The sequence below is a fragment of the Camarhynchus parvulus genome, chromosome 12 (genome assembly GCF_901933205.1).
Source record: "Camarhynchus parvulus chromosome 12, STF_HiC, whole genome shotgun sequence".
Lineage (NCBI taxonomy): Eukaryota > Metazoa > Chordata > Aves > Passeriformes > Thraupidae > Camarhynchus > Camarhynchus parvulus.
Window position 1 is genome coordinate 7,746,179 of NC_044582.1, and position 14,867 is coordinate 7,761,045.

The 14,867-nt window shown below is 40.3% G+C and overlaps 1 protein-coding gene across 9 annotated transcripts in view; it reads right to left on the reverse strand.

Annotated features, from left to right (window-relative positions):
• Positions 1-14,607, reverse strand: part of ERC2 (ELKS/RAB6-interacting/CAST family member 2) — a 405,797-nt gene extending 391,190 nt beyond the window's left edge. For all 9 annotated transcript variants that reach the window (XM_030956690.1, XM_030956689.1, XM_030956685.1 and 6 more), the window contains exons 1-2: positions 14,365-14,607; positions 1,107-1,906 (exon numbers count right to left, since the gene is read on the reverse strand). In XM_030956690.1, coding sequence (XP_030812550.1) covers positions 1,107-1,763 — 657 coding nt within the window. In that variant the 5' untranslated portion in view covers positions 1,764-1,906; positions 14,365-14,607. The remainder of the gene's footprint in view (positions 1-1,106; positions 1,907-14,364) is intronic.
• Between the last annotated feature and the right edge of the window lie 260 nt (positions 14,608-14,867).

Genomic DNA, 14,867 nt, shown 5'->3' on the forward strand with positions numbered 1-14,867 from the left:
AGTGCATCTGCTATAAATAAATAATCAGCAACTACTATTGTCAGTCTGGATACAAAAGTTATACAAGACAGTAATAAATTAATTCATTGCACTGAATTCCTGATGACAGCCCAGCCAGTTTCCCACTGAAGTGACTGGTAACTGACTTGCCAACTCTGTAGATATTTAGGTTCATGACATGCCTAAAGGTGGAAAGTTTGTTGAGAAGCTCTAATTGATCACAAACTTGGAAGTAAATTAAAAATCTCAGTTGTTGCTGCCTGCCAGCAAAGAAGTTTAGATTTGGAATCTGGAAGTGAGAGAAACACAGGACTGTGTTTTTGTCTGGAGAAAGTTAACAGATGGTCTAAAAAGGAGCAGCTTTAAAATAAGACCAGAAGCCAAAAAGTGTGTGGAGAAAGGAAGGATAATTTTTTTTATCTATTCTGTGCTGCTGTTTCGCATAGCTTTGTGTATATATATAGCTGTATATTTGATATAGCAGTCTCGGAGTCTAACTTCATCGATTTATTCATCCAGACTAACATATTTGAATCTTTTTGCAACTTCAGGAAAATAATGTTACAATGTGAATAGAAGTATTTGAAATACCTATTTACAAGATACTCATTTACTACCATGCAGGTCTCTGAAATGTTATTGAAAACTTCATTCTGTAATGCAGAAGTACAGAAAGCTGAATATGAGGATTTACCATCTTTTAAAACTGTTAACTCCCTGTACAGCTTAAACAAAATATGCCTCTGGATATTTATTTTCACTTTTTCAAAAGTGACTCATTTACCTCTTCAGAAAATGTTGCCAAGACAACTTTTAGACAGTTACAAAAAAACCCTAGAGAAAGTTTCAAACATCAGAGAAAGGGTAACAACAATTATTTTATCCATCTAAAATGTGAAGGGATGTTGCATGAAGGAAATTATAACCTGCATTTGGATTCTTATTAGTGTGTTTTCCTGCAGTTTAGCAGTCAGAAGCAGATATAACAAGACATAAAATTCTTGTGGCAAATATCAAACTCGTGACAGCACTGGATACAGTACCAAAAGCAAAACATCAAATGCTTGGTTGTAAATCAACACAAAGAAGCTTTCATAATTACTTACCTGATTTTCTTCATGGGAAACTCTCATCTGTTCTTTAAGAACTGACATTCTGGCTGCTTCTTCTTTCCTCAAGACTCTCTCTTTCTTTAGCTCAGGACTCCAGAAAGTTTTGATGCTGTTCATAGAGGACCCCAGCTTGCTGTCCTTAATGTCGAGCTCTTTTCTGAGAAGGTCATTCTCCCTCTGTAGATCCTTAAGCTGAGCCTGCAGATCTAACATGGTGCTATCCCTAACCTGTCTCAGCATGGAAGGAACCTGGTGGTGGTGGTGGTGTGAGGATGTGGTCAGCCCTCCGTGCTGGTCAGCGTAAGAAAGGACATCTGTGTGTGACAGTCCAGCAGAAGCGATATTGGGGCTGCTCCCCATGGCCGTGACTCGGCCACCATACACAGCTCGATTTGTAGCCCTTCCAAGAGTCATTGTGCCCTTTGGGAAAGTAGTAGAAGCTACACCCTCGTGGTCACTCAGGTACATTGGTCCAGATGTTGCATAGGCTGCGTTAAGGGACTGGATATTCTCCATGGACAACGTCTTCCCTGCCCCCCCTCCTCCCCCGCTGCTGGTTCTCCTGTGGCCCAGGCGGGGGGACCTTGGCAAGCGGGGGGACCTGGAGGGACTTCCTTCCAAGTTGCTGATTGTTCTTGCACTTCCATACATTTTTCTTCTACTTTGAGGTACTATTTAGTAAGAAACTAGTAACACTAAAGTTGAATGTTAAATTAAGAATTCTGGCTAGAAATACTGGCAGTTTCACCGCATTCTTCCAGTAGGCAAAATCTGGTTTTCCTCCCAAGACACACCTGAAATAAAAAAAACATAAAATTAAGTTTTCATTTTGGAAAATAAATTTACAAGTAATCACCATATATCAGGAAAATCAACTTCCCAGAGTAATAAAATAAAATCTGCTATACATTTTATATTTAGGATGATTAGTTAAAAATGCATTTTCAAACTAATTTCAATCAAAATTAAACTCCTCACTCATTTCTTGCTAGAAAACTTCAAGCTAAAGCATGTCAAACTAAGTTGGAATGAACAACATGGGCCCAGTACAATAACATACCATACCTTACCTTGTCACTTAAATGACTGACAATATGAAATTTATATAAAGAAAAATATTTATTATTGTCATAAAGAACTACCCTCTTAAAGCCTCCAGAATTCAGTCCCAAGGCACACAGATATAAAGGAATCCTGTTGATTTACTTTTTCAATTTTTGGCATTTTAACATCACTGTCCAAATCTGCCTCTCTTCAGTTGTCATGCAGCATTCAAGGGACAACCCACAGTTTGTTCCCTCACAAGACCCTGTGCAGCTTTTCTGCTGTCTCAACTTCAACATATTGACCAATAAAAAAAAAATAATTCTCATCTAATTCTCAAGTGCCAGCCATCCTCAAGCCCTCTGAGAAATCCATCCTTGTATCTTTATAGTTGCCTGAAACAGTTCCATAGCTCCTTCATAGACAAACCTCCCATAAGACCAGAACTGAAGATCACTTTCCTTCCACTGGCTCCTGGTAGATCCTGAGCAAAAGCAACAACAAATCTTCGGAATTGACAGAATTCACTCCACCCTCTTGCTCACTCAATAAAAAAAACACAAACAAAACAAAACCAACACCCCATAAAAAACACTACACTCTGGTGTGGTGAAAAAACTATACTGCTAGCTGGAAATGCCAGTGTCAATTCAAATTGCACACAATAAAATATTTTTAGGTACAGCAGATATGATACATGGCCAGGTGGTGGGGTTGGGTATAAATTTGTTCATCCTCAGAAGCAGAGGTACAGAATATTTTATCTTATATCATGTCCATACTGTTTTTCCTTTTCAGTGTGACAAATCAGTGCATTTCTTGCTTAGAGTCACTTAATAACTTATTTAGCCTTTTGTTTATGTCTCTGATATGTATTTTTAGGTACTTGTTTTGCCCTTTCGAGTTATTAGTTGTGGTCTCTCTTTTCTCAACTTGTGTGAATTTTTGGAAGTTCTTATATCAGAGAACACTTATCTTGCTTAGCACTCCAGTGCTTACCACTGAGCTCTACTGAAAAAAGGATCCTCATTCCTTATCCAATGGGAGGCTAACTTCTCACTGAACTTCCTAAACAATGCTCCAATGCTGATTGAACATTGTAACTTCCGTAAGCTTGGGAAAATTCTGAAAGCAACAGGAAAAGAGAAGCAAAGCACCACCAACCAGTGTTATTACCTCCACAGCATTTTCAATTTCTTTTTTTTTTCCCTAGGAGTATTCTAATCAAAACAGAGACCTCTGTGTTGTGAACACAAACACACTGATAATATGCTTGATTTTCTTACTTTAACAGGCTATTAAGGACAGGTCACAGACCAAAAGCTGAAAACCCTGGCTTTACAAATGAAAATGGAGAAACCTTAAGAATTCTTTTAGCTTGTTACCTTCTACAACCTGAATTATACAAACTGGCTTTCCTGCAAACACCTCAGAAAAAGGCAAGCACACAAAAATATGCTTTTTCAATGTGTGCACTTCTTAAGGATAAAACTGGATCCTTCCTTTATGGCTGTGGAGTCTCAGACACAGTAGAAGCCAGACACCACTGCTTTATGAAAGAGGAAGGAAAAAGCACCTACATCATTTTCTGCTCTTTACTGCTTCTACATGGAGCCTTCCTAGCTTCAGGAGGATTTACTGTGTGTCTCAACACATCAGGAATTGGAGACATGAAGAAGCAACACCAGCCTCAGGACCTCAACAATTTCCACACAGATCATCATCTACTGTCCAGAGAAAAAGAGAGAGGAGAGATCCCATCTTCCCATAGAACCAGCTGACAGAGCCATCCCAGCTGAACTGAGAGTGGACAGGTGAAATATAGACAGTTCTATTTTGAAAGGTAAATTTATTTTATATTGCTATTTTAATTGGACAGGGAGGAAAGGAATACTAATACCCTCAAGTAATAATTCTTTACTAAAGCTGTAGGTGTTGCAGTAGCCAGGATAAAGGAGTCACAAAGGTCATATCCCCCTAAAGCCTCCTCTGAGAAAAAAAAGTCACCCAGCTTCACTCAGTCTGGTAGGGACAGACTGCAGACCCACTACACACATTTTCCTATAAGAGCTGAGTTCTAAAATCCCAATCAGCTTACTACTAGCAAAAAACCCAGATGCTCACCTGCTTGGCTCAGTATTTTCTCATTTTAAAGAAGTTCCTTTAATGCACATGATGTAAAATTAACCATTAAAATCATGAGTTTATTATTCTGCATTGCAAACAAAACTGTATTTTATGTGGATCCTTTTAGGATCCAGAAAATTAAGCATGCATTCTCAGCTGGAGGCAAGAGGGCAGGCACTAGACACTTTGCCCCATGTTCTTATCAGCCTTGAAAACCCCAGCAGACCTGATACCATTCATGCCAAAGTGCCCTCACCACCTGTTTGAACTTCAGCTTGCCCCATTCTCCCCATTCCTGCCCCACCTGATCTCCTGCATTCTGCACACAGCAACATCACAGGCTCACATTACCCACATGGCTCAAGTCTGACAAGTCACTTTGTCTTTTAGCTTTCTATTTTTTGAGAAACCTGGAGCATAGGATTCTGATATGGATGCTACTAGAAGATCTCACTCAATTTAGTTTCCAAATCCTTACTTCTACATTTAACATAATTACAGAGTTTGCTTGCAATACTGTATCCACGGTACCCCATAAGCTCTGATTTTCACTGGTTACACGCTCTTACATGCTGAGGGATGATTTAGGCTTTTAGTGTCCCCTCCTGTGGCCTGAATCACCTAGTCAGCAGGAAGTTTGGGTATCAGCCAAATTCTTAATAGCTTTGCACAACTACTTGCCAATATTAACATTGAGCCAAGAGCTCAAACATTTGTAAAAGCACCAAAAGCTTTAAGGAAACCTCGTCTGTAGAGTTAACTTCTCCAAAAAATATATGGTGACAGTTAAGTGCAGAAATTATCAATCCAATTCCAAACTGTCTAAAACTGTTTAGTACTATACAACTCCCCACATATAAACTAAAAGAAGCAAAATAGGGGGAAAAAAAAGGTGGTGATGTAGAACACAATGCTTGTCTTTTCTCTGCCAGGACTGAACTTTGAGGCACCACAAAAGGAAGGAGATTGGCAGAAAAAAAAATCTGTTCCATAAAAACATGTCCTAGCAAACAATGATTTCTTTATTTTGATAGCATCTTTTAAATACTCTCATTTAAAACACAACCTCTCCATACACAGAAGACCAGGAGCACATGTGTATTGAAAGTAGTGACTAGGAGTCAGAAATATTTCCAGAACTTTCTTTTGGTTTACCTATGTTTTCTACTGCTTTCATAGTGGCACAATACATTCTCACAGCAGAGAATATTATTTTCTTCACTTTTTTTTTACTATCAGTGCTGACGTAAAAGAAAAAAAATGCAGCAAGCTGATATAAACTAGATACAGAGAGCCCAAACCTGTTGTAGAGGAGCCTGCCTTTCTTCATTAATCTGAGTGGGCAGCCTGGCATGTCTTCTTTTAATAAAGCAAAGGAAATAAAGATAAATACAATGCTCTTTATATGCTGTTAGTACAAGACCAGCATTGTTTCTTTCAAAAGGACAAAGTACTCTCTTTTCCTACTTACCAGGCTGACCAAGTAACTTCATTTCTCCTACGTTTTTTTAATCCAAAAAAAGAAAATAATCCATTTCTTCCTGCTACTCTACTATTCCTCACAAGTTTGAAAAACAAAGGATATATGACAGCTTCAAAAGCAACATTTTCATTTAGGTTCCTTACAGTGTCCTGAATCTGCATTTCTTATGTAAATTTAAGTTTTACTACAGTCTGCACACTACATTTCTTTTTACTAGTTATCAGACATTTATTTCTGCCCTCTCTTGTAGCTTGCTGTAAAAATTACACATATGTAGTTGTAAATAAAGTTAGTTCCAAAACCTGTTTTAATCTTGTGAACTGCTCATGTCCCTGAACTCCCATCAGTGCTACATGGAAGAACTGGCATTTATCACCTCATAGGAGCAGGTCACATCAGGCCTTTCCTTTCCCTTTCACACAGAAGAAAATATGAAGGCAAAAGTAGGAGCGGTCGCTTAATATGCATCTAATGACATATATGGAAAATAAAGTTGTCAGGCATTCTAAAGCTGTCAGGTGCAGTGACAGCAATGAATCCTTGTCATGCAATCAGAGAACTCCACCAATTGAAATATTTGCTCTCAACGCCGTATTAAAAATCTTGAAAAGCAAGCAGTTCTGACACCATTATCAGGACTGTCAATTATATTACTCTCAAATATACTTAAGTGAAGGGTCAACAATACATTTTTAACTCTTTTATACAAGTTTCATAGGTTTAAAACAAGCCCAGTGTTCAAGAAAGGTGATTTCTTTCAAAGCATTTTACTCATCATTATAATGTTTGAGATACTGTGTTTTAAAACATCATAATAGTTAGAAGTAGGCTTTAAATTATATAAATAATATTTAAACTCCACCAGCTGACACCTCCATTATTTTATAACTTTTAAGTTAGGTCTCTGTTGCTCAAACTCCAATTCTTAATGTTTTATCTCTAACACTTCCATTAAAACAATTGTTTCCTGCAGTCCTGCATGTGACAAATCTTCCTGGGGTTTCTAAGATACCTAAGGAAGGTGAGAAATTTCAAATTAATTTCATTTTATTTTTCTGATGTTATGTAAAATATTAAAGACCTGAAAATGGAACATTAAAAAAAAGGCTCCTACAGCCAAGCAAAGGCAGAACCATCACATCTAATTTTAATTGTTATGCCAGAGAACACAGTGTATCTTGATAAAAAGCTATAGGGCAGCCAATCTGCCAAGTCTGGGCAAACACAACCACGCACAGTCTGTAAAAGTTACCTGCCAGTGCTGAGCCTTTCTCACTCTCCAGTCCCTTCTGATTTAAGAGCCACTCCCCAGATGCAGGGATGTTTAGGGTTACCCCTTGTTTAAACTACAAAGCACCAACAGTGGTATGAAGAGCTCCAGAGGTGCAGGATAAAGCACCTCAGCTGTAATTCACTGCAGCTCCCAGTGCCACACTCACCATGTCATTGTTTTGCTGCCCATCTGCGCTCTGCAGCTCTTAACATTGGGATGCTATTTTTTATTGACGGGTGGGAGGGTGGGTGGTGTGAATCACAAGCAACAAGGGATAGAAACACATAAATTCCAAAACACAGCTTGTCCCTGCTCAGTTGGTTTTTTTTGTTCTCATCTTCCCCACAGCATAGTGACCTTCCCAGGACACACAGATATTTCTAAGGACCTGGCAAGCTTTTGCATTTCCAGAGAAATATTTCCTAACATTTCAGTCCTTGCAGGTATGCAGGTTTCTTGTATGCCAAATTCTGCATCCTAGTCTGTATTCATCATGCCTTCCATCCTGCAATTGTTATTCACTTGCCTTTTATTCCCTTCTCAATAAGAATTCTCATTTATCAATGCAAGCCTGCATTTATAAGCTCCAGTATTTTGTGGAGGATTATTCTAAGGCACTTGGTAGATCAGGCAAACAGTACTTTTCATTTAATAACTATTAAAGAGCAACAACAACAACAACAATCATATGTCTTGAGTTTTTACTAAAATAGTCTCCTTTGGGGAAAAATAATAGAATGTAAAAGTACACAACATTCTTCAGGATTACTTGAAAGTTATGCCTAATTATTAGCACAGTTATGCTTTGCTTTCGCCAGCATTTACCTAACTTGAATGACTAAATAATTTACAGAAACACAGTTATAGACTGAATTATCCTTTGAGAAGGTAGAGCTTAAAAATAAGCATGATTTAAGAAAACCTAAAAGTTTCCCAGGAAAAATCTGAAAGACCAGACTTGTTCTGTCATTCCTATACTGTCAGCATTTATACAAATTCTTTGAAACAAAGGGCTGTTCAGTTGGTAATATATATATATTAAATGCATATTAAAGACTACATTCCTTTTAGTAAAATAACCTAGGAACTGAAAATAGCGTAAAAGGAAATTGACCAAGTTTATAGTTTGACCTGTAAATGTGTCTATTTCCACATTAAGTATGTTTAAAAATAGTCTGTCATTTACAATTATGTCATACTTTTAATTTTAAGACACATTTATAACTCTTAATGGTTTAGAAACCAACAGAGATACTCCCACACAATGGAGTACTTCCAATTTAATTCAATAAGGCTCCTCCCATGCATGTTACTAAACACAGGCTTACACATTTGCGAGATAAAGCTATATTTTTCCTTTTTTGCTACAAAGCTTCCATTCTCTGTAAAAAGGCAACAAAATAGTTACAGGATCAGCTATTAAGACTACCTATGCAGCCTCCAGCAGTTTCTTAGGATACTTAAATACTGGGATATTTAGCTAGCCTAAATATCCATTCTGCAGTTTACATTTATTTGATTCTAGAATAGCAGTATGCCTACTCCAACTGCAAAACAAGAAGCATGTCCATGCATTCAGCTTGCTTTGAAACCATCACAATGTAAAAACCTGTAGAACATCCCTCCTCTGGTGTCTTTGCCCAGCTACAAGAGCATGCACGTTTCAGTACCATGCCAAAGAAAAACTGGCTGTGCTTCAGCCACATCAGATCAAAGCTGTCCAAGGAACTCACAGGCTCTGCAAGCAATGCAAGTGATTTAGCAGATTAGCTTTCAATTCATCACAGAATCAGCATCCTGGAACCATTAGAAGGCATTGCACTTCAGGAATTGCCTTTTTATTTATTTATTTATTCACCAAAAGAGTGGAAGAGTTCCCCAAACACTTGGCTTGTAATTTCGCAGCAAGCCCAATCTGCCCCCTTTGGACTCACACTCAGCTAAGCACAACCACACCAGTTCACAAGTGCAATTTCTAAGTCCTCATAGGCATCTGACTTAACATTTGAAGTTGATGACAGATGTTATTGTAACTGTTTCCTTAAGGAAAAACAAATGGTTTGAGCAGATTTCAAATGAGTGAGGTCTATAAATGAAAGCTGAGGTACATCATGACTGCCAAGACTCAGCCATCAAAAATAAACTTGCTGTACACAGCAAACTGTCTTCCAGAGAAGCCCCTGAGAGTACCCATTTCTTCCACTATTATTGGACATAGGTAAACAAAAGGAACTGTGCTTTATTTACCAGGTCATATTTGTCCACTAATCTGAATTGTTCAAAGAACATTAAGTGGTAAGAACTGCATTTCAGCAATATATTTTGAGGAAAAGAATGCACTGCAGAAAGTTGTTTAAGTCAAAAGCCTCACCACCACAGAAATAACAGACCTGTGCTGTTTTATAAATTAATTAAATAATTCAGACACTGCATGTGCCAAGAGATAATGAAATATATATCTAAGCAGATTAGCAGTAAATTAATTTTACCGACCATGAAAAGTGTTTGGATAACACTGAAGACTGAAGAGGCAGCAGCAAAATTTTTAACAGGCCTCAACTCATATTTGACAAAGAAAAATCAGTTCCTGAGAATTCAAGTACTATGGCCTCCAAGTCCTGCAATGAAACAATCCAAACATATCAAACAGTGTAACCACAAGTACAGACATGTTAAACCTCCATGAGGAATTGGAATGAAGTGACTGAAGATGTGCTCTGTAAACCTCTCAATGTATGGAGAAGATTATGTCCCATTAGTCAGCATCCCAAGTGATCTGAGTTGTTCACTTGGAGGGAAACTGCCCCACACATTACCAATGCACTGTGCAAAACTCAGAAATGGCAGAGATTTGTTACATTTCTTTCACTTCCTTCAAAATAAACTGCACATTATATCCAACTAAGCAATCGCTACAGACAATGCTTTCTCCAGTGCCTTCCACCCCAACTCCACAATACTTCCTGAAACTACAGCACATCATTCCCACATATACCAATATATACTTATATATACACACCATTTCCAATCCTTTTACTTCAATATCCCATGTAATTTCTCACACAATGAGAGTTTAGTGTTAAATCACTTCAAAAATCTCCCAATTTTCAATTTTTGTAGAATTTAGCTGCTAGATTCTACATCTGCCCTGTGACTTCAGTTAGAGGAATAGGATAATGAGCAGGACAAACAGTGGGAAGTATTTAAAAAAAAAAACAGTGTTTGCTGCAAGTGGGGTATTCTAACCAAATAAAAAGTACATTGATCATTAAAGAGGCCACATGGTAACTTGCTTGAAACATTTCCAGTGAATGCCAGTCTGCAAGACTGTCTTAGAATGAGTTTTTAAGATAATCAAGAAAGCAAATATCACCTCTCAAAAACCTAATCTCAAAATTCACAGAAATGCTCTGGCTTTGCTGAACATCCAAAATGTTAAAGACTCCCACACATCCAATCACAGCTTGAAACTGACATACACCTCAAACTCGGACACATTTGTCTGCTCTCCTAAAAGCACAGAAATTCCAACTCTACACATCTCCCTCGTTATTCTCATTTTAAAATAAAGGAACAGCACATCACCTGCCCATTGCAGGTCTAAATTTCTAAATTCACGAAGGAATTCCAAGTTTCTCTAAATAGAAATGCTGTAGCAGTAATGAAGCCTTATCCAGAGAAATGTTGAAACATCTTTGCTCCTCCTCTCTCCTTTGGCAGCATCTGACAGACTGTCCCTGAAAGGAGATGGGGCTCCTAGCTGCTGCCATTACCCCAAAACAAAACCTGGCTATTTAAGATATTCCAAAGCTAGGAATCTAAAAGCCACCATCACTAAATTAATCATAAAAATCCCTGAAATCAACTGCCAAGAACGCAACAACAAAATTTAAATTCCACAATGCTAATTCATCAGACACCCACATTTTGTCATACAAACATTGGACATCCGTGCTTAGAAAAGTCCTTGGACCTCCACAAGTAGTCACCTGCTGCTTTCCAAGGAAACAGGTTGGGGGTTTGTTTGCATCTTACATCCAAGCAGTAACAAACCAACATAAGTCAATTTCACTTGATTTCAGAAAGACTGTAAGAGATGGTTTCTTCCTATAAACTACTTTATATCTTTAAAAATGGAATAAAACCAAAATACTCCAGAACAACATTTAACTGATGTTTCTGCTGATATGTCTTTGCATTTTCTTAGTGTCAAAGTATCACTCAGAAGAAGCAGCACTACATAGTTCATTTTCAGAATTTAGTTTCAACAATGACCCTGAAAAAGAAATTACAAAGTCATTTTACTTTCAAATAGCTCTTACCCTTTTGCCAGCACTTAACAGAAAATATAAACTAGTGTTAGTGTTGCAAAATATAAGTAAATGAGGCAAGCTCATCATTGCTAAGTACATATGAGCTCATTCAAAAACTAAGACTTAAATCACAAAAATATTTTAACACAATCTTAAGCCAAACAAAATATCACAGATAAGAGGAGTCACATAATAATTTTTTTTAAAAAATCAGTATCAGAGTAACATTTCCTAGGTGGATCTAACAAAGATCCTCCATATATATCTCCCAGGCATTAAAAACTAAATTAAACAGATGATAACAAATGCATCATAGTGGATAAAAATATAATAAACACCATAAGAGATACAGGTGGGGGAACATATGTGGTCTTTGGAAGCAATACACAGGCTGGTTGCCTCACCCTCTTTGAGGGGTGAACAACCCACTCTTTTTTCTTAGTCATCCTTCAAAGGTCAGTAACAATCATCATTCTAAAGCAAAAGGAAAAATATCACCTTGAGCATGCTTACACAAAACCACATGCTGAATAAATAACTCTCTAAGTATCACATATATTTGACATTCTAAAATGGTTTCATATGTTCTTTTGGTATTTGGCTGCTAAGAATAAGGCCCACACCTTTCTACAGCCTTCAGAGCAGGCAAGGAACAGCAGGAGGGAGCAGCATGGATGCTGGATCTCACACTACCATCCACCAGAATTTGACTAGCAGTAGATTAGAGGAGTTGAAGAAGCACCCACAGGATAAGAGGCCGCAAGATGGGTCTTGCCCAAATGCTGGCAAACCACAAGAGCAAGGATAATGAGTATAATAAGGCATCCAAACACTAACCAAGAAATTTCTCCGTTCTTAACTTGAAGATCTACCCCACCCTTGGTGTGCTCATAAACACAGCATGGGGTTTCTCCATAGTTCAGAGGTGTAGTTTCAACCTGAGCTGGACAGCCATAAACCCCAGGGACTGCCCTTATCTCAATGAGCCTTCAGAAGAAGAAATTATATTCCCTTCACTCACTGGACAGAAAGCCTCTTCTTCCTCCCAGATTCCTCTAGAAAAGTGAAAATGCTAACTCACCTTGATGCTTTTGAAAGTCATTTTACACATAGCTTTAAAACAAAAATAACAGCACTAAAAATGCTTCCTTTAAGGCATTGAGGAGATGTGGAGGCACTTTCACACACAGCCCTTAACACAGTCACCCACAAAGCCAAGGCTTGGACTGCAAGTTTCTTCCCTCAAGAAACTAAGAAATCTTTTCCCACAGAAACATATAACATGTTCCTTAAGGGACCTGGATATACCATTATACACTCTGCGTGTGCAGAAACAGACCCTTAAAAAAAAGGGGGGCTTTTCCTCCTTCTGCTGGGGGAAAGGAACTAAGGAGGAACGCACTGCTCCAGCACACGCGACCGTGAGGGGACTACGGCTGAGGGGTTTTGTGGCTGGTGTTTGCTTCTCCTGAGCTGTGGGAGCGTTCGCCATCCCCCGCCCTTCCAGGGGGACAGTCCGAAGAAATCCCCGGGCACAGGGACTGGTTTGGGGTCCCGGTGGGGACGGGCAGCCCTGACACGGCCGCTGCGCGGAGCCGGGCCGGGCAGGCGGCCGGGCTCCCTCAGCCCCGCTGCCGAGCAGGAGGCTGGGAGGGCACTGCCCGATGTCCCCCTCAGAGGGCTGGGGAAGGGCCGCAGAAGGCTCTGCGCCCCCATCCAGGCTGTGGAGCTCTGCCATTCCCGGGGGAGGGAGGAACGGAGAGAGGGAGGAGGGCGGCAGCGCATCCCCAACATCTCCCCTCAGGGCAGGGTGGCGGGGCTGACACGGGGGATCCGCTCCGTCCTCGGCTTGGCGACGGGGAAACCAAGTGCCAGGGGCGAAGCGACTTGATGGAGCGGAACCTCCCTGCCTTCCCCGCCCTCCGAGGAGGGGGAGCCGGAGCGGGGCCTGCGCCCGGCGCGGCTGCCGGGAAGGGGCCGCGTTCGAGGCGGCCGCCCTGGACACGCACGTGGGGCTGGAGGTACACGGATGGGAATACAAACAAATCCCGAACGACAACAGCTAAGTGAAACCACTGATTTAGAAAGCCGACCAGAAAACTAACCCTGGCAAGTAGGATTTGCCCTCCCCTTGGCTACACTTATTGGCCGCGCTCGTGTGCAACGAGCTCGTGTCTGCCAATGCCAGTGGTCGGCCGGCGTGTCCATCACCACGGGAAGAGCAATTCGCCGCTAAGGGAATAGATTCCCATCCATCCATCCATCACAAGGCTTAGCAGGTAACCGCCTAGAAATCAATCACACACTAATAAAAAAAAAAAATCCTTCTCCATCAAATTACTACTGTAGTGCTCCCAGGAAAATATCTATGTATCCTTGGTGAACATAGGCGTGGACTTCATCACATTCATCACTTGTCCAGCCTAAAATGAGCTTTTCTTAAAAAAAAAAAAAAATAAACCCCAGCATCATAAATGAGGGACCCCAGTAACTATTCATTAATTATATAACTGAAAAATAATACCCTGTTAGCGTCTGTTTCCATTTGCCAGCCACTAGAAGGGAACAGAAATCTCTCACCTTTTTTCCTGACACGGTTTTTAAAACACCAAACATTATCCATTATTTACGTATAAAGCTAGGATTTTCCAAAACCCATCAATTCTATTCTAGAAAACTTTAACAACAACAATAATATTTTTAAACACTAGGCACCAAAAAAAAAAAAAACATATTAAAAAATAGAGTCCTATGGCTGTTTTTAATAGAAATTGCAAGAGAGGTTTCTGGCTGACGATTCTGTAGGGAGAGGCACTCTGTTACCAGAATAAGATGTGCACTTGGTCCCATTTATTACAAATGTATTTCCAAAGCAACATAAAAAGCCTATTCTGCAAATTCATCTCCACATCCAGCTACCAGACAGTTGTGAAAAGCAATATCCAGCATTTCCTTAATCACAGTAAATTTACAGTCATGCATCCCAGCCATATTCTTGCTCAAGCTTCTCACCTTTCAAATCATTGCATCTGCCTTTCGTCCTCACATGGATTTTACAACATCACGTTTAGCTGGCATCCCATTTGCGCGGAGGAGGGAGGCAGCAGGGCGAGCCGGAGCCGCGCAATACCTGCGAGGGGCTGACGAGAAGGAACCTGCTGCGGCCGGGGGAGGCTCGTGTGCCCCTGTCCCTCGTCTTTCCGTCCCTCAGCGAGTCTCCCTCAGTCAGCTGCGAGCCCGGCTGTCTGGGCTGCCAGTCCCTGACTCAACATTCCCAGCATTCCCGAGGAGCCGGGGCTCCAGCGGCGCGGCGCGGAGCCGCAGGGGGCAGCAGCAGCAGCAGCGGCACACGCACCGCAGCCCGTGATCCCTGCGAGCGTCTGTCTCTGGCCATTCATCGCCAGCCCGCGGGTTCCAGTCCCCACCCAGCCAAGGGCTGCGAGCGTCTTACTCATTGGGAAACAGCCTAAAAATACACCTAGGTCTGCGTAAAACTGCAGAGGATAAATTGCTTT